Source organism: Pan paniscus, chromosome 1 (assembly GCF_029289425.2).
Source record: "Pan paniscus chromosome 1, NHGRI_mPanPan1-v2.0_pri, whole genome shotgun sequence".
Classification (NCBI taxonomy): Eukaryota; Metazoa; Chordata; class Mammalia; order Primates; family Hominidae; genus Pan; species Pan paniscus.
This window is the reverse complement of record NC_073249.2, coordinates 141,896,296-141,923,082: the sequence shown is the minus strand read 5'-3', so window position 1 is coordinate 141,923,082 and position 26,787 is coordinate 141,896,296. Positions and strand designations below refer to the sequence as shown.

The following is a 26,787-nucleotide window of genomic DNA, read 5'->3' as shown; positions in this document are numbered from 1 at the left end:
CCAAGGCAGACAGATCACGAGGTCAGGAGATCAAGACCATCCTGGCTAACACGGTGAAACCCTGTCTCTACTAAAAATACAAAAAAAATTAGCCGGGCGTGGTGACAGGCACCTGTAGTCCCAGCTACTCGGGAGGCTGAGGCAGGAGAATGGCGTGAATCCGTGAGGCAGAGCTTGCAGTGAGCCGAGATAGCGCCACTGCACTCCAGCCTGGGTGACAGAGCAAGACTCCGTCTCAAAAAAAAAGAAAAAGAAAAAAAAGGTAATTGCCAAACCCAAGGTCATATGGATTTCCTCCTGTGTTATTATCTAGGAGTTTTTACTTTCCAACTTTCATTTACATCTATGATTTATTTTGACTTAATATTTGTAAAGAGTGAAAGGTCTGTGTCTAGGTTCGTGTTTTTACGTGTGGATGTCCAGTTATTACCATACTGTTTGTTAAACAGACTCTCTTCTCCATTGTATTCTCTTTACTCCTTTGTCAAAGATCAGTTGACTATATTGTGGGTATATTTCTGGGCTCTCTATTCTTGTTTTAAAAACAGGATCTCACTCTGATGCCCAGGCTGGAGGCTGGAGGCTGGAGTGCAGTGGCATGACCTCAACTCACTGCAGCCTGGATCTCCTGGGCTCAAGCAACCCTCCCACCTCAACCTCTCAAGTAGCTGGGACTACAAGCACACACCACCACACCCGGCTAATTTTTGTATTTTTTATAGAGACGAGGTTTTGCCATGTTGCCCAGACTGGTCTCAAATTCCTGGGCTCAAAGCAATCCGCCCACCTTGGCATCCCAAAGTGTTGGGATTACAGGCATGGGCCACTGCGCCGGCCCCTGGGTTCTCTATTCTGTTGCACTGATCTTCTTATCTATTCTTTCACCAGTGTAGTTTTTTGTTTGTTTGTTTGTTTGTTTGAGATGGAGTTTCGCTCTTGTCGCCTAGACTGGAGAGCAATGGCACGATCTCAGCTCACTGCAACCTCTGCCTCCCAGGTTCAAGTGATTCTCCTGTCTCAGCCTCCCGAGTAGCTGGGATTATAAGCACCTGCCACCATGCCCAGCTAATTTTTTTGTATTTTTAGTAGAGATAAAATGGGTTATGGGTTTCACCATGTTGGCCAGGTTGGTCTCGAACTCCTGACCTCAGGTGATCCACCCACCTCAGCCTCCCAAAGTCCTGGGATTACAGGCGTGAGCCACTGTGCCCAGCCGATTACTGTAGTTTTATAGTAAGTCTTCACATCAGGCAGTGTTTTTTTGGTTTTTTGTTTGTTTTTTGTTTTGTTCCTCTCCTTCAAAATTGTGTTGTCTATTCTGGTCTTTTGACTCTCCATAGAAACTTTAAAATCAGTTTTTTTATATCCACAGAATAACTCCCTTGGGTCTTCATTGGGGTCGTGTTGATTTATAGATCAAGTTTGGAAGAACTGACATCTTGACAATATTGAGCCTTCTTATTCATAAACATGAAATATCTCTCCACCTATTTAGTTCTTTGATTTCTTTCGTCAGAGTTTTACAGTTTTCTTCATATAGAATTTCTACATAATGTTAGATTTACAGCCAAGTGTTTCATTTTGGGGGATATTTCTACAAATGGTATTGTGTTTTTAATTTCAAATTATAATTGTTCATTGCTGATATACAAGAAAATGATTGACTTTTGTGTATTAACCTTGTATCCTATAATCTTGTTATACTTATTAGTTCCAGGAGTTTTTTTTTTTAATTCTCTCAGATTTCCTACATAGACAATCATGTCATCTCAAAGACAGTTTTATTTCTTCTTTCCCAACCTGAATACCTTTTATTTCCTTTTTGTATTTTATTGCATTAGCTAGAACTTCTAGAATGATGTTGAAAAGGAGTGTTAAGAGGGGACATCCTTGCCTTGTCGCTGATCTTAGCATAAAAACTTCTAAGTTTCTCATCAAGTGTGATGTTAACTCTAGGTTTTTTTTGTAGATGTTCTTTATGAAGTTGAAGATGTTCCCCCTTTTTCCTAGTTTGCTGAGGGCTTTTTCATGAATGGATGTTAGATTTTTTTAAAATGCTTTTTGTGTATGTATTGACATGATCATGTGATATTTTTTCTTCAGCCTGTTGATGTGATGGATTACATTAATTCAGGCTTGAATGTTGAATCAGCCTTGCTACCTAGAATAAATCCCACTTGCTTGTAGTATATAATTTTTTTCATACATTGTTGAATTTGATTTGCTAATATTTTTGTTGAGGATTTTTGCATCTATGTTCATAAGAGATGTTGGTCTTTAATTTTCTTTTCTTATAATCTCTCTCTGGTTTTGATATTAAGTTAATGCTGGTCTCACAGAATGATTAGAATGTATTCTAATTCTGTCTTCTGGAATAAATTATACAGAATTGGTATTTGTTCCTTAAATGTTTAGTAGAATTCACCAGTAAAACCATCTGGGCCCAGTGCTGTTTTGGAAGGTTATTCATTATTGATTCCATTTATTTACTAGAATCTTATTCAGATTGTTTGTTTATTCTTGTGTTAGTTTTGTCAATTGGCAATTGTGTCTTTGAAGGAATTGGTCCATATCATCCAGGTTTTCAAATTTGCAGGCATAGATTTGTTCATATATTCTTTTATTATCTATTGAATGCCCATGGGATAGGTAGTGATGCTCCCTCTTTCATGTCTAGTATTAGTCATTTGCATCTTCCCTCTTTTTTCTTAGCTTGGCTATAGGCTTACTGATTTTATCTGTCTTTTCAAAGAACCAGCTTTTGGTTTTGTTGATTTTCTCCACTGATTTCCTGTTTTCAATTTCATTAATTTCTGCTATAATTTTTATTTTTTTCTACTTCCTTTGGATTTAACTTACTCTTCTTTGTCCATTTTCTAAGGTAGAAGCTTAGGAGATTGATTTTTACATCTTTCTTCTTTTCTAATATATGCATTCAATGCTATAAATTTTCCTCTAGGCACTGCTTTTACTGTTTCCCATAATTCTTGATCATTTGTGTTTGCGTTTGTATTTAGTTCAAAATAATTTTTAATTTCTCAAGATTTCTTTCTTTCTTTGAGACAAGGTCTCACTCTGTTGCTCAGGCCAGAGTGCAGTGGCACAATCATGGCTTACTGCAGCCTCGACTTCCTGGGCTCAAGTGATCCTCCTGCCTGAGCCTCTGGATATTTCTTCTTTGACCTATGTGTTATTTAGATTCTATTAGACTTTCTATGTAGATTATAATATCTGCAAATAATGAGTTTTACCTTTTTTGTTCTAATACATACACCTATTTGTATGTATTAATTTAATTTGAAAATAGTGTGGTGGGATAAAAAAATTAAAATTCAATATGTATTAGATAATTTAAAACTTTATTGAGTGAAAAAAGAAAATGGCATCTGAATTGTTTAAAAAAATGTAACATCAGCAAAATCAATGTCTGCACAAAAACGATTTTTACAGACACAAATACTAAAATATCCACATTGATATCTATAAGCCCATTTTCTTGGTGTTTCTCTCTTGACTACTGTGGTTTCTCTCTTGAGTGATAGAAGACCATTCTGAATACTGAGACTTATAAACAACTTATTTGTAGCCCAACAAAGGGATTTATCTGTTCCTGGTTGAGCTCTGGGCCCTGCAGCCACCACAAACCACTTGTATCAGAATCACTTTGTGTGCCGGCTAAAAATGGCAGATTCCTGGCCTCCCCCAGGACATGATGAATAAGAATCTGTGCTTAGGCTTTGATAAAGAGAAAGACAAAAAGAGAAAGAGAAAGAGAAAGAAAAGAGAGAAAGAAAGAAAGAGGAGAGAGAGAGAATATGAATATCTCTGCTGGTATTACCTGTACATTCATGATTTTAACAAGATCCCCCAGTGGGCCGGGCATGGTGGCTCACACCTATAATTCCAGCACTTTGGGAGGCTGATGCGGGCAGATCACTTGAGGACAGGAGTTCAAGACCAGCCTGGCCCACATAGCAAAACCCTGTCTCTACTAAAAATACAAAAAAGAATAGCCAGGCGTGGTGGTGTGTGCTTGTAGTTTCAGCTACTCTGGAGGCTAAGGCACAAGAATCGCTTGAACCTGGGAGGCGGAGGTTGAAGTGAGGTGAGATTGCTCCACTATACTCCAGCCTCCAGCCTAGGAAACAGAGCAAGACTCTATCTCAAAAAAAAAAAAATTCCCTTATGCTTACAACCCTGAAAATCATTATGGCAAGAGGAGGAGACAGAGAATCTGACTTCCAGAAAAAGGAGGTTTCATCGACAAAAACCCAGCCCTGATTTCCTGGGATAAGAAGACTAGAAGCCTGGAAGAAAAGTGACTTCCATTCTATGTTCTTTCTTACAACTGCCTTGACATTCTCTATGATACATATATACATGTAAGGAGAACTCTAAAATGGCCCATAATTTATCTGCCTACCCAGATCAGGCCATTGTACTGGTTTGAGGACAGTTCAAAAAAGTCAGTCAGTGCTATTTCTTTCAGTAGACAGAAGAGCTATTCTCTCATGGACATCATTACTAAAAATTAAGCCTTGGAATTTATCAGGGACTCCTGCCACAATAAGAGAGCCTGGAGAAATAGGAGAGAGATGTGAAGGCACCAACTCATTGGCTGTGATTCTACAGAAGAAACATAATGACTTCAGAGCAAAGCAAAACTCCAGGCCCAACACTGCGTCAATGGTTTCATGTTTCCATTGAAGTACTGTTAGTCTAAAAAGCTCACAAGATGTAAAGAAAAGGATTTATCAGATAATAAACATGATTTCAAAACTCACATAGAATTCTAGTAATTTCTAAAAGTGATAGTATTATAAATATTAGAACTGCCCCCAAAATAGTCACTTAGATATTTAGATTTTTTTTTTAAAGCCTCAGGTACTTCAGAAACAGCTTATACCTGTTATAAAACCTCCCATTTCAACACCTGGAGTCATTATTATGACTGTCATTATAATTAAATAATAAAATCTCAGTAAAACAAAATTAGAAATTTAAAAATCAGTTTTTTTAAAAAAAGAGTTTGCTTTGAGAAGATCTTTACTGCACATAACTGAATTCACTTCTATTTGAATAAATAGTAAACACAATAAATATTCATGTGTTGAAAATCCCTGCAATTCTCAATTAGCAGTCTATAAGGAGTAGAGACTATTTTTATGTCTTTTTACAGCATACATTTATCTTATCTTAAAATTTTAAGCATAATTATTTTCACATATATATGTGTGTGTACATATTTGAGACAGAGTCTCACTCTGTCACCCAGGCCAGAGTGCAGTGGCATGATCACAGCTCACTGCTGTCGACTTCCTGGGCTCAAGCAATCCTCCTGCCTTAGCCTCCCAAGTAGCTGGGACTACAGGCGTGTACCACCACGCCCAGTTAGTTTTTTCTGTTTTTTTTGTAGAGATGAGTCTCACTATGTTGCCTAGGCTGGTCTCAAACTCCTGGGCTCTCACAATCCTCCTGCCTTGGCCTCCCAAAGTGCAGGTATTACAGGCATGAGCCACTGTGCATAGCCCCGAAATATTTTTAATGTGAGTTATAGAACCTTGCCCGATAAAACCACAGCCTCTCACCCCAAAACACTTCGCTGTGAGACATAATGTGCCTATGAAAGGTATAGTACATCACTAGTTTTAACAGGCTGCTCAAGTACTAATAAAATAATAATTACTTGATCAAAAATGCATTTGGTATATGCTTTAATTTCATGCATGTATAAGATACTCTTTTTACTTTCTACTTTAACACTGAAGGAGGATAGAAAACTTGTAAATGAGTATTTAAAAACCTGATCCTCTTAAGAACTAAAAGCAGAATCAAGTAACAGTTGGCTTTCATAACCAAATACAGTCATATGCTGGATAACGATGTTTTGGTCAACGATGTACCGCATATACAATGGTGGTCCCAGAAGATTATAAAACCATATTTTTACTGTCCCTTTTCTATGTTTAGATACTTACCATTGTGTTACAATTGCCTACTGTATTCAATACAGTAACATGTTGTACAGATTTGTACCCCAGGACCAACAGGCTATACCAAATAGCCTAGGTGTGTAGTAGGCTATACCATCTAGGTTTGTGGAAGTACATGCTATGATGTTTAATGACAAAATCGCCTAATGACACATTTCTCAGAACATATCTCTATCCTTAAGTGACATATGGCCGTATCACATTGTTAGCTGGTGCGCTCTTATTCTGGTGCGCTCTTATTCTGGTGCACTCTTATTCTTCCTTTCAAGAGAAGATTTTAAAATGCAATGATTACTGTATAAATGGTAACTACACCCACTCTCTCAAGGATGGACTCCTGAGAGTGGTCCAAGCCAGGGTTACTGAGTTGTCCAAAGTCACAGTCAGACCAAGGATTGTTTTCCACTAATTACACAGTCTGCACAATCAGAATAGCAGGAAGCAAGAGTATCAGAGCAAAAGAGAGGCATACAGAATACATTCTAAAGCCATGGCAAAATAAACAAGAAATAATAATAATCCAATAGCTTTCCTCATTAAAGTTTTTTTAAAAACAAGCCCAGCATAAAGCTGCAAAGACATTAAATATTGCTTTTAAAAATATAAACAGTTATTGGTGAATTATAGGTCTCAATTAGCTCAAAATAACAGTCTTCAAACATACTACATCTGATCTCAGAATATCCACAGTGTTCTAACTCAGCTACACATTATATTTTCCTCTAAAGTACAGATAAACCTGATAGCTACTTTTTACAACAGCAGAATAAAGATACTGGAGGGTCATCTTCTAATCTGTATTTTCCAGAGTTGGGTAGATCTTTGCATTCTGATATAAATGTACGAAGTTCAGTCTCTGGGAAGCCATCTTGTTGGTATTGCTAAACAGAAGAATGTTAAAAAGCTTTCATTAATAAGCTCCTTGAAAACAGCTTCATTCCAAATACAAAATGGATCATTTGGCAAGGGAGGGGGTTTTCTAGAGAGATAGTATCGTTACTCCTGAGTACCTGCAAGGAGATGTAGCCTCTAGAGTCACTCAGGTTTGGCGGAGGTAAAGTGGGCCTGGGATTCTGCAGCTGCCTACCTGAGCTCTCTTTCTGGGTCCACTGAAACCCAAATGGGCACACTGAGTCGAAGTCTGAGTTGTCCTTCCAGGGAGAATTGAGCTAGCCCCATCCCAAGTCCGAGAACCTCTGTCACTACTCTGCCCTGCAGGCCTGTGACTTCCAGACCAGTGTGATGCAGGCATTTTTGAAGGAACATGGTTCAGGCCACAAGAAGCCCAGTGGATCTAAATTAACAAGGTTTTCTAGTAGGCCGAGGGATGGAAATCCCTGGCCTTGCCCAGAACACCTCAGCACAGTCTTGGACTCTCTCGAGTTGGCCCAGGTGTCTGGACAAAGGTCTGAATGCTGTAAGGGACCTTTCCAATCTGCACACCCTTTTGGAGTCAGTCTTCCAGCCAGGCAAGTTTGTTTAAGGGCCTCATATTTATATCGGTTTGGGACCTAAAATTTCTAGGACATGCCATGATTAGAAAGGATCAGAAGTAACTTAGCTTGCCCATTTGGCAAGTGCTCTGAGCCCACGGAAAGAGGTTAGCGTCTAAAATACGAGTTTCAGGCTTATGTCATCAAAGGTGAAAACCCATGTTATCCTTAGAGCTCTCAGATGTCACCCTCGAATAACACACAGTTCTCTGCATGCAGAGTTGGAGGCAGTGAACTTTTAGAGCACCATTTGGAGGGATCTGAAGTTACAACTACATTCTTTCCCAGTTGCCTTGGTGATCCTAAGGACACATCTGCTAAGCAGATGAGAGCAAAGAGGACATTCGGTCCCTGAAATCTTGTTCAGTGAGGATGAAGTCACAGCCCTGGCTTCATGAGCAAAGTATTCATCATTATCAGCTCCAAACCAAGGCGTTCTCTTTATCCCTAGGGCCAATCACATGGCTTCATGTTTCTTTATCCCTCTCATACCCAGAAAGAAAAGTCCCCAAGTGGAAGTGTCTATGCCACAAATACACCTAACAGTATAAGTTATGGAAATTGAAACATATATGGATATTTATTCTGCCTTTCCATATTTCAACAGGCTCAAATTGATTTTTAAAAGATTTTATATGAATGACAATAGCTTTTCAGTTCAGGTATCTGACTGTATAAAGCTACATGCTAGTACTGGACCCATTAATCCTTTTGCTATTCTGGAGGCTGGGCCCCTGGGCTTGTGCCCTGCAGGGCCTTGCAAAGAAAATGGGCTCAGTTACAGTACACTCAAAACAAAGGGGTCAATTTTTCTTTATGAAAATTGGAGTTTTTATGTTCCCCACAATATTTTGGCTTTCTGAAATGCCATATGTTTTATTCACCCAATATCTACTAACCCTTATAATTCTTTATTTAGTTTTTTACTCTTTGCCCCCCAGACTTCTAATGACCCTTATAATTCTAATAAAAGGTTAGAAAGCTTGTGTGAGAAAGTATAACTACTTAGAGACTAAGACTTTCAACATTCAATTTTTCCACTATTTCTATTTATCAATTTCTAAAAATAAGGTCCTTTTTCTCTATCCTGAAGAAATTAACATTCCATCAACTTTTCTTCTACCATTAGGTACTGAATTTTACTGCTACTCTACAAGTTATAGGACAATGCTACTACTTATGGCTCTTGATAAACCTACCTTAATTGTTTCGTATGTATCAGTGATCAGTGCAATGAAAAGACTTAAAATCATATATATAAAGAGGCTGATGAATGAGTAGAGGTAAATTCTACTAAACAGCCAGACTAAGTAACTTTTTTGCTGCATTTTTGCAAACGTGGCAAACATATCATCTCCATTTATCAGAGAGAAAAGGCACTCAGAGACCATGTTCAGAGAACGAAACTGGAAAAAGAAAAGAGAAAAGTTCACTTTATTCCATGTTCCTTCCCATTGGAGACCTTTGTTCATGACATTGTATTAAACATAAAGGGACCAGATAACCCAAGCTACCATTTTCAAACAAATAACCTGAGGTAACCACACACATTTGCTTTGTGATGCATATAACATATATAAGCCTACTATTTTTTCCTGAGACAAGCAGCTTTCTCTTAAACTAGCCTAAATCAAATGCAGGAGCTGGTCTGCACCCTCAGTGCTTTTTTGAATCAAGCCTTGCATCTGCCCTTTACCTTAAAGAGACCTTGAAATGCCTGTGCAGAGATACCCAGGTCCCAACCATGCATGCTCATACATCTCATTTTAAAGTTCATTTCATTTAAGATAAGGGCATAATATTCCAGACTATAGCTCTAGTAATAAAATTTTCAAATATTTCTACAAGTTTCCCCCATGCTACTTTTTAAATAATGTCACATTTTGAGAAGGCTTATCTGAAGAGACTGCTCTTGGATATATCGATGAATCAAATTGACTAAACTTGACTTCACTGGTGGTAAATGGGACTTAATTACCTGATATATTGCAAGAAAGAATGTGAGGCAGTTGAGTACATCAAATATTCTCTCAAGCTGGTCACACCCTTTCACTTTATAAATATGGCACTAGATATACTACCTTCAACATTTCAAGGCTGAATCACAAAATAAAAGGAGTTCATTGAAAAAGGATAACAAGCCACTGGCACTATGCTAAAAGCTTAATAGTAACAGGAAAAAAGTTGTTTATCAGTACCTTGTCATGGTAAGGCCCCAGCACGATCCATCCACAGAAGCAGTAACCTAAGTAAATCATAGCTGCACAGCAGCAGAACCTGATGACATTGGGCAGCGCTGCCTGAAGGGTCAAAATGAGGAGCTGGGAAAGTAAGAGAGGCCGTTAGAATGGCTTTGTCCTTTAGCCAAAGCAGTGCAATAACTTTGAGAGAAATACCAACAGCATGGAGATCTGTGGAATTCCTTACATTGTACTTTGCAAAGAAACCGAGGTATCGGATGACTCCAAGCCACACAAGCATGGTAGAAGTCCCAAGAAGTATGCTACAGACATCATAACTAGTTAGACTCTAAGAGAGAGTGGAAAAATATAATCAGATTATAAAGCAGAAATTCATTTGGCAATAAATATTGAGGTAACTATGAGTAAGGCACTGTTTTAGGTGCTAAGGATAAAGCAGTGAACAAACAAAAGTCTCTGCTCTCATAAAGCTTACATTCTAGTGGAGGGAAGACAGACAATAGAAATAAGTTAATAGAAACTTTGGGACACTTGCTGCTGATAATTGCTGAAGAGAAAATTCAGAGGAGGGGATAAGGAATGGGTATGGGTTTGTCATTTTACATACACTAAAAAGAAGGCATTTGAGCAAAGATCTGAAGGGAGGGAGGGAGAAGTCAGGCAAAAATCTAGGGGAGAAGCCTTCCAGGCACAGGGACTGGCAAGTGCAAAGGCCCTGAGACAGGAGGGTGCTTGGCAAGATATTGCATCTGGCTGGAGTGAGCAATAGAAAGGGTATACAGTTATAGAGATAAGGTGGCACTTACCAAGTTTGTCTTTTACTGTAACTCAACTGGGGAGATTTGAGAACCACAAACAGAGGTGATATGATCAGATGTTGGCTGCTGTGGTTGACAGCAGGTTGTTGGAGGAGTGAGGAGGATATTACAATAATATAAATGAGAGATAGTAGCTTGGACCAGGCTGGTAATAGTGGAGTTGACCAGGTGATTTTTATTCTTTTTTTTTTTTTTTTTTGGAAACAGGGGTCTCACTCTGTCACCCAGGCTGGAGTGCAGTGGCACAATCGTGGCTCAATGCAGCCTTGACTTCCTGGGCTCAAGAAATCCTCCCACCTTCGCCTCCCAAGTAGCTTGGATTACAGACACATGCCACCTTGACTGCTAATTTTTTTTATTTTTTGTACAGATGGGGTCTCACTATGTTTCCCAGGCTGGTCTGGAACTCCTGGGCTCAAGCCATCCTCCCGCCTCAGCCTCCCAATGTGCTGGGATTATATGAGTCACAGTGCCTGGCCAATGAAGGTACAACAATAGGATTTCCTCTTGGATTAGATGTGGGAAAGAGGAGATTAGTGAAAGAGAGGAGTCTGTGATGAATCCAAGATTTTTGGCTTGAGTAACTGATGAGAGTTACCATTAACCGAAATTAGAAAGGCTATGGGAAAAGCAGGTTTTGACTGCAGAGGTGGGGGCTTTAGATGTTCTGTTTTAGGTGTGTTAAATTTGAGAGGAAAAGCAGACATCCAAGTGGAGATATAGACTAAATGGTGGATATGCGAATCTGGAGTTCAGGGAAGAATTCTAAGTGGGGGTATAGATTTGGGAATCATTGGCATATAGATACTAAGCTATGGGACAGGATGAGATTACCAAGACAGTGGCAGAAAAGAGAAGATGTCCAAGCACTATGCCTTGAAGCATTATCACCTTAATAGGTTGGTGAGATGTGAGGGAACCAGCAAAGTCAGAAGACCAGCCAGTGACTTAGAAGGAAAACCAGGTGATAGTCCAGTGAAAGCATGTCAACAAAAAGGGAGTGCTTGGCAGTATTCAAAGCTGCTGCTAGGTCAGCATGAGGGTACATAGTTGGTTATTGGACTTATCAGCATGAGAGGACACTGAAAAGAACACTTTCCTTGGAGTGGCAGGGCAGCCTGATTGGAACAGACACAGAAAGAATGAGATTTTGGGGGGCTGTGAGGTGGGAGGATTGCTTGAGCCCGGGAGTTTGAGGCTGCAGTGAGCTATAATCGCGCCACTGCACTCCAGCCTGGGCAATAGAGTGAAACCCTGTCTCTTAAAAAAAACAGGTGGGGGAGGGGAGGAGCAGAATCAGAAACAACAAGATTAACTACTTTTTTGAGATATTTTGCTAAATAAATGATGGTAGTAAGTTAGCGGGAGGAATTAGGGTTGAGATATTATCTCTTAAGAAAAGCGGCAAAAACATGCTAATGGGAATGACCTGGTAGACAGAAGGAAACTGATGATCCCCAAGAGAAGGAAAACTACCTGGAGCTGTGCCCTTGAATAAACAAGTGGTGATGGCCTCTAGTAGGCAGGTGGAGGGGTTGGCCCTGAATAGTGGCCTAAATAATATATCCACAGAAGAAAAGCACAGTATATTGGCACTGATGGCAGGAGGCAGATAAATTAGGTGGGGGTTTGTGGAAATTCTGTTTTTTTTTTCTATTATTTTTGTGAAATAGGAAGTAAGGTCATCAGCTTAGAATGAGGATAGGACAAGGGTATTAGAGGTTTCAGAAGAGAAGAAAACATGATATGATCATCTATGAGGCAGAGACGGTGAATGGTCTAGAAAGATATTTTGTTGGACACCATTTAGGGTTCACTGAAATTAATGATAGTTGAGGTTGGTAAAAATAAAGATTTGCTGCAAATCTCTCCCCTTACTCCTTTTTTTGTTTTGGTTTTTTGTTTATTTGTCCCTAAAGTTAAACATCTATTCCAATGATACATACTATAGCCACATATAGTGGCAGCTGCTAAGTGTCAACCTAAACCCATTCTCCCCTTCCTAGGCACATGCCTGGGCTGTGTTCCCTGGCTCCCTCTGCAGTTAGGATTGACTAAATTCTATCCAGTGGGATATGTACAGAAATAAAGTCAGCCACTCTTGAGCCAAGCCATCAGTCTATGGGAGAGCTTCCACCATACCGTGTTTTTGCTTCCCATAAGCTGCAACCTGTTTGAGGCAACACAGCAATAATCATGCAGTCAGGGCAAGTCCTTAAGGGATGGCAGAGAAACAAAATGGGAGGAACATGGGTGCCTGAATGACTGTGAGATGTTGAGCTACTCACCAGTCTGTAAAACCCATTCTGACTATTGCATAAGACAGAAATAAGCTCCTATCTTCTCTGAGCCATTGCATTTGGGGTCTCTGCCCAGGTTTATAACCAACTCCCCAGGTGACTCAATCAGTTGCATCAAGACTAGGGAAACATAAGTTTGAGCAAGATTAGTCTGAACACTATTAGTTTTTTTAATGTGATTTTTATTTTGTGGGGACAGTTGATTTTTAGGCTAGGTTAGTCTTAAAATAAATAAGCTTGTAGCACATCAATGGTAAAGTAAGAAAATGGGAGCATTCTCACTTTGAATGGACGGAGGAAACAAATGCAAGCATGCACACCATAGTGCCTTGACCTCACTTTCCCCTATAGACCCACTCATTTTTGTTAAAGATTTGAGCATTTCTTGTAAGATTTAAAAAAAAAAAAAACTCTTACCTTAGTTACCTTGGTTGTGTATGAATTTTGGTGTGTGTAAGAATTCACAGGCCCCGCCGAAGAGTCTGAATTCAGTAGGTCTAACATGGTACACTTTACCAGGCACCCAATGATTCTGATGCAATGGTTTGTGGATCACACTTTGAAAAACTCTGCCTAAGAGACCTCCTGACTAGATTTAAGAAAATTACCATTACCAATTTCAAGTCTACTTGATATACAGTTTGGAAGAAACAATTCATTCTGGAAATTCTTACATTCTGGAAAAATACATTACCATTAGTGCAAATCTGACACTAACAATAGCATGATTAGGAAAAAAATTACCTTAGCTTGGATTTCCATTTTTAGAATTGATCCAATGATTGTCAATATGTCACTAATAATAATCATAATGTACCATCCATTGACAAATTCCATTTGATCAGAAACAGAAACTCCCTTCTTATAATGGAGGAGGAAAAAATTGACAAACTCCTTTAGGGAAAAGAGGGGAGGCACAGTGAATGTCTCTGTCAATCAAAATGTCAGTAGCATTCCTAGAAAGCAACGTTCCCTACCTGCTGAAGCTGAAGTCCTCTAATCACAGATCTAATGCAGAGGATTAATGAAACCAAGCAAGTCAGAATGACAAAGGCATCAAAGATCATCATGTAATGAGTGTTCTTCTGAACTGAAAGCAAAGAGGATTACATAGTGCTTATGTGGTGGGACATTAATATGGTGACATCTTCTTTTTAGAATCATTTAAATAATTCAAGCATTCTTTCTGGTAAGACAACAAAGAAGCCCTGATAAACGGTCTTCCAATTAGTATTTGAAGAAGGGCAAAAGTCCTTCTTTTAAAAAATCACCACAACTGAGGCTAGGTGTGGTGGCTCATGCCTGTAATCCCAGCACTTTGGGAGGCCGAGGCAGGCGGATCACAAGGTCAGGAGATCAAGACCATCCTGGCCAATGCGGTGAAACCTTGTCTCTACTAAAATTACAAAAAAATTAGCTGGGCATGGTGGCGGGCGCCTGTAGTCCCAGCTACTTGGGAGGCTGAGGCAGCAGAATGGCGTGGACCTGGAAGGTGGGGTTTGCAGTGAGCCAAGATCATGCCACTGTACTCCAGGCTGGGCGACAGAGGGAGACTCCATCTCAAAAAAAAAAAAAAAAGAAAAATCACCACAACTATCATTCCAAGATCTTTAATTATAAGCCTGTAGTCTTTTGTTCTTAATACAATTACCTCCCTGCATATTCTGTTTTTTTTTCCTCAGCCTCCCTCGTAGCTGGAACTATAGGTATGCCACCATACCGGGCTAATTTTTAATTTTTTTGTAGAGACAGGGTTTCACTTTGTTGCCATGGTTGGTCTTGAACTCCTGGTCTCAAGTGATCCTCTCACCTCAGCCTCCCAAAGTGCTGAGATTACAGACATGAGCCACCATGCCCAGGACCATCTCCCTGCATATTCTATTAAAATGTACTTATCTAGGTATAAAATATTTATTATGCATTCACTATGTGTCAGGCATTTTTCTAGATGTTAGGATACAGTGGTGAACAAGATAGACAAGGCCCTTGATCTGTGGAACTTCTATTCTACTACAAAGAAGTAAACAAACACATAACAAAATACTTTCAGATAGGAGTAAGTAATAGAAAGAAGATAAATCACAATAGCAACATGTATTGAGCACATTTATTGCCAAACATAGCTCTAAACACTTTATACGTGTTAACCTATTTGATCTTCACAGCAACTCCAATGAGGTAAGCATGATTATCCCCACTTTGCAGGCGAGAAACCTGAAGCACAGAGAGGTCACATGATTTCCCCACAGTTGCAGGGCTAGTCAGTGGAAGAGTTGGGGGAAAATCTGTGCAGTTTGTTTCCAGTGTCCATCACTCTATGTCAGTGGTTCTTGGCATTTTTTGGGAGCTTGTTAGAGATGCACATTCTCAGGTCCTACTCCAGACCCACTGAATCAGAAACTGGGTTTCTGCAAGCCCTCCAGGTGATGCTAAAGTTTGAGACCTACTGCTGTATATGAGGGAGGTTAGTGTCGGGCAATGTGGAAGCAGAGAGGTTGATTTATATTGCATAGTAAAGGAAGGCCTCACTGAGGGAGCAGGGGGTTTTAGCTGAAACCTGAGTGATAAGAAAGAGCCACGCTTATGGAGATTTTGGAGAATCGAAAGTGCGAAGTCCTGGCCACCATGCGTGGAGCCAATGGAGAGAGGTGGGCAGAGGTGTCAGCCATTGTACACTGCCACAGAGCTTGTCTCTATTTAACAAGTTAGACTGCTCTCTGCTGACAAAAAAAAGAAAGTACTTAAGACTAGCTCTGTGACGAAGCATCCCATTAGTATCTGCCAAGGAGCATAATTACTACATAAATGTCTAAATTGACTTTAGAGAAACTTACAAATTAAGAAACAAACATTTGAGAGAATGCCTAGGTGCCAGACACTTGTGTATGCTCTCATTTTCCTCATTCTGGTGTTCGTGGAGAATGATTATAAAGTATACAGATGACAAAACAGGCTTATGTTTCAAATGTGACTCAAGAGCCTCATATATTTGAAGTTACCTATTAGTGAAAAAAATACTATCATGGCAAAATTTCATTTTATTTACTCTATCTCATTATTACGTCTGAACTTGGCAAATCAATTAGTAAGAAACTTTAGAACTGTGATTATCCAAGTATAGTCTGAGTAAGGACTATTTACACATTTCTAGGCCCCACCCCAGACCTACTGGCTTGCATAGAGCTGGGGAAACTGCATCATAGCAGGTACCCAGGATGATTCTTCTGCTGATTAGAATCTGAGAACTCCTCATCTAGCGACCATTAAGTCCAGTACGATGTACCATTATGTCACTTATGAGAGACTAGAAAATTAGATAAATTCTTTCCAGGCAATTCTCTCCAGTTCAGCTCCAAAATTCTTGACAGTATTTGGTCTACACCTGAATTTTTGTCCATATTTCTAAGAGTAGATCCTTTCCTCTTTCAGTACACTTTTAAATGGACTGAAGACAATCATAATATGTGGGATGCTGCAGGGTCACATCCTACCTGACTTGCCCCTGGCTTCTGAGCCTTAGTTTCTTCATCTGTAAAAATAAGGATTCTCCCTATCTTAAGGGCATTTAAAAATATTAAAATGAAGAAAACTAAGGTGGAAGTAGGTATACAGCATGCACTCGGTAAGTGTTGGTCTGGGAAGATGTATGTAGGGTTTTGGTGGCGGGGGACTGTGAGTACATTCTTGGTCAGGAGTGGGCAAGTGAGGGCACAAGGAGAGGAAGGCCATTTCAGTTATTAATGACTCATATATTGCCTGAAACATCAGAGTTGATCTACTTGTAGAGGTTTAGGGACTTGAAAATGGTCTAATCTTCTATTTGTTGTTCTAGATATCCAGAGGGTGGTATTTTAATAACCATTTTACATTATTTAATAACCATTCTGAAAACTAGTAATGCGCATCACTTACTTGATCCAGATACATGCCAGTCTTTACATTCTCTGATGGAAATGTCATTATCTAAACTTATTTTAATTCTTCCACTATGGGCCTTGTTGTCAAATGTTATCTGTGAAGACAGGAAAAGTCAAAAACATACTTATAGTTTTGGAGCCAAGAAACCTCTACACATTAATTAGGAAACAATTCTTTCAAGGGGACAGGAGACCCAGATTCTCAACTCTGATCTGTTGCTAATTCTGTTCAACCATGGGAAGTTCTCTTCATTTCTCTGTGAAATGAGAACGATGAACTAGATCTTCTACAGAGACCCTGTAGTCTCTAAAACATTATATGTCTAGGGCAGCATTTCCACTCCAAAGAACTTATATAACAAGAGCACTTCCTCTTGCTCTCTGTTCTAAGTACCTCCAGATACCTTCTTCATGTGAGCAAGAACTGGTACAACTGTGCTTTCTGCCAAATTCCGGCAGGACCTCAGTTAGGGGTAGATTTTTAGTGCTGCTGTAATTCTTACTAATACAAAGGCTCATTATTTCTGCTTTGAGACATTTCAAGTGGAGCTTTTTTGATTTTTATTCTGGGCCTAGATTTCTTAGTCACGTTGGCACTACATGTATTATAAAGGGTTTGGTGACAGGGAGTCAACAGTCACATCTTGCTTCAAGAATAACCACTTCAGGACACCAGGGGCCAAGCAGGACAAAGCTAGGCCAGAACACCTTCCATAGTTTTCCTACTGTCTTCCTTATGCAAGGACAGGGAAGGCAAGGCAAGAAAATCAATCCGTTTCATTTCTGCCTCTTCTCTTTCTCTCAAGTCCTGAAGAAAAAAAGTTCTTTGAAAACTTTGTCATTTAAATAAATTGTATTGAAGCTTCTCCATATGGGGTAATCAGAAACACTTCAAATATAAGATTTCAAATGACTTTTAAAAGTTCAACCACTGTATTTCTCCTCATGAGGGACTGTAAGCTTCTTTCTTTGACAAGCAACTGAGGGCATAGTCAGTGTCTGCCCATATCCCTAATGGCTGCAAGACCCAGCCTACGGCCTTGTGCAAGGAGGACGCTCAGTGTTACTTGATTGAGTCAGAAATCCTTGCCACGGAGAAGCCATGCTTTTCCTACACAAAGGGCCTCCAACTTGTACAAATAATAGGTGCTCACTAAATATCTATTGAGTAAAAAAACTGGGACTTAATGTCAATCACATCTCAGTAAACTGAATCCCAAAGAAAGAAGAAAAATAATGGATGGGATTAGAAAACATTAGATAGCACAGAAGAAAAAACAGTGAATCTGAAAATATAGCAACAGAAAATATCCAAAATGAAACACACTGAAAAAAACTGAGACATAAAACAAACAGATCATTACTGAACTATGGGACAACTCCAAGTAACCAAATACAGACGTTTTTGTCTCTGAATCTCTGAAAAGGTGGGGGGAAGTGACAAATATATTTTAAGAAAATCATGCTGAATAAATATCAAATATAATGACAACTATAAACCTACAGATCCAAGATGCTCAATGAACCTTAAACACAGTAAACATTAAGAAAACACCATCAAAGCATTTCACAATCACATTGTTTAAAGTAAGAGATAAAGGAAAAATTTAAAAGCCAACAGATGGGAAATAACATCCCATAGATAAGAACAAAGATAAAGATGACAGCAGATTTCTCATTAGAAATAATGCAAGCTAGAAGCAACATCTTTAAAGTGCTAAAGAAAAAAACAGTCAACCTACAATTCTATAGCCAAGGAAACTACCTTTAGCAAAGGAAGGCTTGGAATAGAATAATGGTTACCAGAGGCTAGAAAGGGTATTGGGGAGGCATGGGGGATAAATAAGAGTTCGTTAATAGGTATAGAGATACAGTGAGGGCCGGGCACGGTGGCTCATGGCTGTAATTCCAGCACTTTGGGAGGCCGAGGTGGGTGGATCATGAGGTCAAGAGATCGAGACCATCCTGGCCAACATGGTAAAACCCCATCTCTACTAAAAATACAAAAACTAGCTGGGCGTGGTAACGTGTGCCTGTAGTCCCAGCTACTCTGGAGGCTGAGGCAGGAGAATCGTTTGAACCCGGGAGGCAGAGGTTGCAGTGAGCCAAGATCACACCACTGCACTCCAGCCTGGCAACGGAGCGAGAATCCATCTCAAAAAAAAAAAAAAAAAATACAGTGAGATGGGAGAAATAAGATCTAGTGTTTAGTAGCACAATATGGCAACTATAGTTAATAATTTATTTTATATTTCAATATAAATAAAGGAGTAGATTTAGAATATTCCCAACATAAAGAAGTGGTAAATATTTGAGGTGGTGAATGTTGTCCCAATTACCCTTATTTCATCATTACACACTGAATGCTGGCATCAAAATATCACCTGTACCCCATAAATATGTATTCATAAAATTTTTATTTAAAAGATGCTAATAAGAACTTTAAAAAGGAAGGCAAAATACTTTTTTAAACATACAAAAGCTGAAAGTGCAGACCTGCACTGTAAGAAATGTTACAGGAAGCCCTTCAGGCAGAAGGAAAATAATACCAGATACAAACTGGGAGCTACACACAGAATGAAGCACACTGGAAATGGTAGCTACATGGGCAAATATTAAAATGTTTTTATTATTATTTAAATCACTTTAAAAGATAATTGACTGTTTAAAGAAAAAATAGGCTGGGCACGGTGGCTCACGCCTGTAATCCCAGCACTTTGGGAGGCTGAGGCGGGTGGATCACGAAGTCAGAAGATCGAGACCATACTGGCTAACGCGGTGAAACCCCATCTCTGCTAAAAAAAATACAAAAAATTAGCCGGGCATGGTGGCGGATGCCTGTAGTCCCAGCTACTCGGGAGGCTGAGGCAGGAGAATGGCGTGAACCCGGGAGGCGGAGCTTGCAGTGAGCTGAGATCGCGCCACTGCACTCCAGCCTAGGTGACAGAGCGAGACTCTGTCTCAGAAAAAGAAGAGAGAAAGAGAGAGAGAGAGAGAGAGAGATTAATAACATATATTGTGGGTTTATAACACATGTAGAAATACATTATGTGGCCACAATAGCACAAGGGTCAAGATGGGAGAAATGGAAGTACATTGTCGTAAGGTTCTTACACTGTATGCAGTGGTATAACTTGAAGGTAGACTGTAATAAGTTAAAGATGTATACTACAAACCCCAAACATGGAAACATCCATGGTGAGGACACTAAGTAACAAGAACCCTTGGCAGTAACCTTTAGCTGACAGCCAGCCATAGACTGCTGAGAGCCAACCACACAAAACCTAAAAACACCTGTTCCTTTTGGGTTTGAAAATCTATACCAGGCACTGTTCGTGGTACTGGAAATAGTAGTGAACAAAACAAGGTCCCTGCTTTTCTAGAACTTATACAGAGGTGCAGAAGACATAACTAACAAGTAAACTTGTTATTATAGCAAAATAGAGCTAGATGTATCAATGCTTCCCTTATGCACATTCAAGTGAAAACATCCTATATTTTTTTATCACACCGTAATCCAAGGATATGAAACATTACCAGATAAAACAATTTTTCTCCAGACTGGAACCAAATTCAGCCTGGCCCACACTTACAGTCAGAGTAAAGTCATAACAGTCAGGGAGTTCTTGATGACGAACTGTCTGCAGATTAATGGCTTTCAGTTTAAACTGAAGGTCCACTGTTAGGAGTCTAGAAAACAGAGGTGATTTTAGTTCTGTGGCAATATATACGTGCAAACGTAAGTTACACTCCTGTCTGCTCCCCTCACCTGTGGAAGTCCAGTGTTAAGTTCAGTTTATTTTCTGCTGGTGTCCCAATGTGAAAAGGTTCATCTGGCTCCACAAAGAAACACTCTGCCATAGAAAGGAACAAAAACATGATACAGTACTTAAATAAGACTGCATTTTGAAAGGCTGATACATTTAAGACCAGTTATTCAGATTCTATTATTTTTCTGAATTAAAATTTTAAAAGCTAAATAAACATTGATACCACATGGTTACCGTGACTCATGTGTTTTTAAGACCTAAGTGGCTACATTTCTGGAGTGGATGGAGGCTAGACAAAGATCTGAACTCTATTTCATTAATGTTATATAAATGCTGTCTTCGTTTTTAAGCCTAGATAAACTTTGAGTCCCTCCCCCTTTTTGTATCCTAAGCATAGGATTTGAGGCACTTGCAGTAATTACAGTAATATTTTCTAAGCAGTTTGAGGGATCTATTTTTAAAATATGCACTAACAATGTTTCTTCAATAGACATCCCACACACACACCAAAAAAGGAAGACAGCATTTTAGAAAGTTTTCCCTTTCAGTACTGTTATCAGTATTATCTCTAGAAAAAAAAAATCCTAGTGGCTGTTGTTAAAAGTATTTCAATACTTATTTTTTAACTCAATGACCTAAGCTAATATTTTAGGCATAATTGCAAATAGAACTTTGCTAAGAAGAATACGCCATGCTATTCCATGTTCTGATTTTCATTCCTCCCCTTCAATCTACCCCCAAAGATGCATGATAGTGAAGTGGTATTGGGGCAGGAGAGTTTTATATGTACCAAGAGTTTGCAAGCGTAATGTTTTACAAACATTATATCTATTAATACTTCACTGGCATGTCCTGCACAAGAGATGGTGGAGTACGATAGCTAAGAACACAAACAGCCTGAGCCCAATTTCAGCACTGCCTCTTCTAGCTCCATCTTTGGCAGATCATTTAACTCTCTGAGCCATACTTTAGTCTTCTATAAAAGGGGATAATAATAATCCTTGACTTGCTGGGTTTCCTTGAGGATTCTTGAGTTATAGTAAAGGGCTCAGAACAGTACCTGACACATAATAACTCGTATATCATTCTTACTATGTCCTAATATCACAGACCAAATCAATGTTTTCAAAGATGAAATTACTAATTTTAAATATAAATTGAGGTGTTAAAAATTGAGGTTCTAGGTTATAGAAGAACATCACCAGTTTCAATTTCTGGATCGATGTCAAAGGTATCATTTCCAGGGTAGATGTTTCCTCGCTTGTAGAAGTGCTGACAGATTGCCATAGCAGATTGCTTGGTACCTTTGTTCTCATAAGCATGATTCCCAACGGAGACATTGTATAGCTGCAAGTACTTCAACCAAAATGAGAAACAGAAAATGGTAATGCCAGCCAGGGCAGGAGTGAAGCCATAACTCCCCTCCCTCCCCACCTCTGATCCTGGCAGGTTCCCTTGGGATAGAGACATTCACTTTGATAAACAGGGTAAGTGACTTGCTGCTGTGCACTAGGAAGGCAAAGGGCACTCACAAATTAGAGTTCTAGATTCAAGCCTCATTTCTGTGACAAACTTTCTGACCTTCTAGTTCCTGATCTGTAAAATTAAAGTCTGAAGCCACATAATCTTTGCATTTCTTTCCTCCCTTAAAGAATTATGTTTAATTCAGGTGATATTCAATGTAAATACATATTTATCTTTAAACTATCTCCTGTAAGGTCAGAGTTCTACTTTAACACTGTAGTATAAGAAGTGGGATACAATTATTATAGGCTAGCCAGCAAAACCTTTTTTAAAGAAAGTATTGGTTTAACCTTTATCTTTGCAAGATTATAATTTAATCACCTTCATACCAATATTGCCTATCCTAGTGGGTCCTCTACATTTAAAAAAATTACTTTTACAAGTAAGAATCTTATAGTGCCTTGGAATAACTGTCATCTTAAATTCTTAATGGATGTCTGCAGACATGTTTCCAAAACAAAGTGTTTTTGGAGCAATATGTCTGGTACAGTTGGTCATTCTGTCACTCTTGAAATGAACAACTTTGTGTGATCGACACATAGAAAATAATTCTGCTAAAAGATATGAGTGAAGCATGCTATGACAAATGAAGAAAATAATTTCTAATATGGGATGGATTTTGAGTTGGACCTTGTCAAGGTCATTAATGAGCAGCGTATTACCAAATCTGATGCCTAGTTCTCAGTCCTCCTATAACTTGACATCTCCATGGTATTTGATGCAGTTGAATGCTCCTCCTACATGGAATACTTTCTTTACTTGACTTCTGGAACACTGATTGTTTCTTCTTGGTCTCCTTTGCTGAAATCCTCCCACTGCCAACCTCTATATTTTGGCCTATCTTTGGGTTCAAGCCATGACCTCTATCCACATTCTCTCCACAGCTGACTTCAACCAGTCCCATATTTCAAATACCACCTCTATGCTGACAGCTTCCAAATTTGCATCTCCAGCTCTGACCTTTCCACTGAATACCACACATGGATGACAATCTGCCTACATGATGCCTATGGTGTCTAAGAGGAATCTCTAGTAAATGTGCAAACAGAAACACCTGCTTCTTCCACAGTAATTCCCTTCTCAATAAATTATTCTGTAAGTCAGTCAGTTGTTCAGGCCAAAACTTAGGAAAGATCCTTTTGTCAATTCCTCTTATACTCCACTTCCAGTCCATCTGAAAGTCATGCATGACTTTCAAATTATCTCTGCAAAAGAATCACTTAAAAATCTGAGCCTCTTCACCACAAATAGGACTGTCTCTCATCACCTTCACTGATATGGCCTTAGTCCAAACCACCATCCTCTCTCCCCTAAAAAATTAAGCCTCTGCCTCTCCAATCCTCCCTCTCACCTTAGTCTAGTCTCCATCTAGAACTCATAGGATTGCTATAAAGAGTGAATGAATTAATGCATGTACAGCTCTTAGAACAGTGATATCCAAAATACACTTGCTCAAGACTCTTGTTTTTACTGTTCTTCCTATCTGGAAGGTTCTTCCTTGAGATAGACACAGGCTGCATGCCCTCTCTTTAGTCTGCTGTCTGCTTACATGTCACCTTGTCAGAGAGACCTTCTCCAACCACCTCCAGCTATTCACTTTGCTGGCTTTGTTTTGTATTTCACAGTACTTATAACAAACTGACAGATGATGCTCTTCTATACTTATTTACTACCTGGCTCTTCCAATGAGAATATGACCTCCTTGACTTTATTTGTTCACTGCAGTACCCTTGCACACACAAAAAGTGCCTGATACATAATAGATACTATTTTTGTTTGTTTTTGTTTTTGAGAGGGAGTCTCGCTCTGTCACCCAGGCTGGAGTGCAGTGGCATGATCTCGGCTCACTGCAACCTCTGCCTCCTGGGTTCAAGCAATTCTCCTGCCTCAGCCTCCTGAGTAGCTGGGAGTACAGGCTCATGCTACCACACCTGGCTAATTTTTCTGTAGAAGTAGAGACAGGGTTTCACCATGTTAGCCAGGAAGGTCTCGATCTCCTGACCTCGTGATCTGCCCGCCTCGACCTCCCAAAGTGCTGGGATTACAGGCGTGAGCCACCGTACCCAACCAATAGATACTATTTAATAAATATTTGAGTGAATACATGTTAGATTTTGCTTATGTATATTATCATTGTCTCTCCCCTATCAAAAGCCCTTCCATGGCTTCCTGTCTCTTTCAGAATAACATTCAAGGCTCCTTTCCATGTCCTGAGAGACCTGGCCCCCAGCTCCTCTGGCCCTAACTCTGCCCCCTCATACTTGCCTCCCTCGCATTTTCTCAAACATACCAAACACTTTCCAGCTTCAGGGCCTTCTGTTGCCACGCCTTCAGCTTGAAATATTCTCCCCAAGATTTCAAGTCTTCAGAAAGGCATTTTCTGACCACTCTGAGACTACTGTTATTGCCTTATGCTAGTTTATTTTTCTTCATAGCACTTATCATTACCCTAAACCAAAAGATTTTAGTTAAACTTGTTTAAAATCTATCTCCCCGATTAGAATGCAAGTTCCACAGGACAGGGAATTTATCAATTCACTGCTCTAACACCAGCCCTGCAGGCACACAGTAGGTGCTCAAATATTTGTCAGATTAATGGTGAGGTGAAAAATTATAATAATGCGATGGAGCTCTTCATTACTAGAGCTAATCTGTGCACAGTGAGTTGGTAAACTGTTAGGATAAGCTAGGTGATTATGGCACCAAGCTTTCTGTTAGCATTAGGATTGGGAAAGTGAGCCAGAAATCTATGGTAACAGAAGCAAGCTTCCTAAGCTAGTAAACAACATTGTGCTTGGCATATAGGGATAAAGTAGAATAATGCTGGAGATACTCAGTTCTGAGATTTTTGTTTTCCATTTAAGGTACCCAGTAAGACCAGTGTGCCTAGAACATATGATGTGTAATGGGAGGTAAACTGGGAAAGGCAAACAGGGGTCACGAAGCGCAGTCATAGCTGTGATGGGGCCCTACAACTCTCCCAGAGTCCAGGTGTAATTGTGGGGCAGTCCCCACAAGAATCACCTAAAGGTCTGAACCTCCTGACCACAGAATCTTGTGTCTTAAACCTTTTAAGTTCTTGAACTGTGAAAGATCTGAGACCCACGGCTGCAGGTACCTGTTCACATTATACCTACATACACCACATAGTTACGTTATATAATATATACATTAACTATATACGCTATAGCCAGACTTCCTTGAGCTCTCCATATGGCTCTTTGTGCAGGTCTGAGCATCTGGCAAGAACTGGGTAATCTAGGGAAGCAGCAGGGCTGTGTCCAGCTAGAGGGCAGCTCTAGAGCCCAAGACAGAGGGTTACGGGACAGAAATGTGGTATGAGATGATGGTTGGAACTAACTGGTGGAACTAACAATGGTGAGACGGCACAGAGCAGCCAAGTGGCTGAGGCCTTGGAGGAGCTTTAATTAGTCTGGGCATCCGTCCCTCCTGGTCTCTGCAGCTCTGCCTTGAGAGAAGGAGTTTTCAGTCAGATTCATGGGTCCCAGGTCAGCCTTTGAGTGGTAATATAAAAACACATTAAATGTCCTTAGCTAAATGCTGTGGCACCAAAAGCAAGAGGTGGTAGGGCAGGGGGGTAGGAAAGAAAGGAAGCCATCCAGAAACAGGAATTTATAAACTATGTTTGAGCTGCAAGAATAAACGATTCCCGGAAGACCCTGAGGCCTTTCAACCTAAGCCAGAAGACCAGAAGGAAGAAACAGCCTAGGGAGTGTGGGTGGGAGGAGAATATGAAGCTGCTCTTGGATGGGCAGTTCTGAGGTGCTTGTGAGGTAGGTGTCTGGCAGTGTGGGCAACTGCTTGGGAGTCCCTTCATCATAGTGATGGCTGAGTCTGGGTAGTGGAGGTCATTTCTGTAGGAAAACGACCAAGCTTTGAGGACTGCTCAAATTTAAGAGGCAGATGAAAGAAAAGGAGCCAATAAAGCTGACCCAAAAATTATTGAAGAAATAAGAGGAAAGCCAGGAGACAGCCTAAAAAGAAAATAAGGTCTCTCACATTCAAATATAGAAACATATATAATAAACAGTAGTGCTGTTATAATCACAGTATTGGATCAGAATGAGCCCTGGAGATTATCCAGTAGGATGACATCTTGGGGCTAAACCCTTGGGGATAACTAATAGTCATGGATATGCTTCTAAGAACTGAGATGCCACTGCCCTATTTGTCAGTTCCTCTCAGTAACAATCACCTCAACTATTAAGTAAAGAAACGCTTTCTTCACAGAAAACAAAGATCCTTCCTGTTTTAATAATAATTTACATTTTGGCCAGGTGCAGTGGCTCACACCTGTAATCCCAGCACTTTGGGAGGCCAAGGCGGGCAGATCACTTGAGGTCAGGAGTTCAAGACCAGTCTGGCTAATATGGCGAAACCCTGCTTCTACTAAAAATACAAAAAAAAAATTAGCTGGGGGTAGTGACAGGAGCCTGTAATCCCAGCTACTCAGGAGGCTGAGGTGGGAGAATTGCTTGAGCGCAGGAGGCAGAGGTTGCAGTGAGCCAAGATTGTGCCACTGCACTTCAGCCTGGGTGACACGGTGAGACCCTGTCTCAAAAATAAAAAATAAAATAAAAAATAAAAAATATTAATTCACATTTTTTCTATTCATTTCTCAGAAGCCTGAAAGAGAACTGACCTCATTAACACTCAAAACCCTACTTATTCATAAAAATTTTGATCAAGACACTTTTTATCTTCAGCTAAAAGTACCTACTGGTGCTTAGAAAAACAGTAAATCATCTTA

At 39.8% G+C, this 26,787-nt stretch overlaps 1 protein-coding gene across 3 annotated transcripts in view; it reads right to left on the bottom strand.

Annotated features, from left to right (window-relative positions):
- Positions 1–5,063: 5,063 nt before the first annotated feature.
- Positions 5,064–26,787, bottom strand: part of MCOLN3 (mucolipin TRP cation channel 3) — a 32,351-nt gene continuing 10,627 nt past the window's right edge. For 2 of the 3 annotated variants that reach the window (XM_034934143.3, XM_063600046.1), the window contains 10 exons: positions 21,695–21,848; positions 20,492–20,576; positions 20,316–20,412; positions 16,718–16,817; positions 13,783–13,895; positions 13,550–13,699; positions 9,914–10,015; positions 9,685–9,807; positions 8,686–8,892; positions 5,064–6,874 (listed from right to left, as the gene is read on the bottom strand). In XM_034934143.3, coding sequence (XP_034790034.1) covers positions 6,740–6,874; positions 8,686–8,892; positions 9,685–9,807; positions 9,914–10,015; positions 13,550–13,699; positions 13,783–13,895; positions 16,718–16,817; positions 20,316–20,412; positions 20,492–20,576; positions 21,695–21,848 — 1,266 coding nt within the window. In that variant the 3' untranslated portion in view covers positions 5,064–6,739. The remainder of the gene's footprint in view (positions 6,875–8,685; positions 8,893–9,684; positions 9,808–9,913; positions 10,016–13,549; positions 13,700–13,782; positions 13,896–16,717; positions 16,818–20,315; positions 20,413–20,491; positions 20,577–21,694; positions 21,849–26,787) is intronic. The other variant, XM_034934145.3, reaches the window with a different exon arrangement.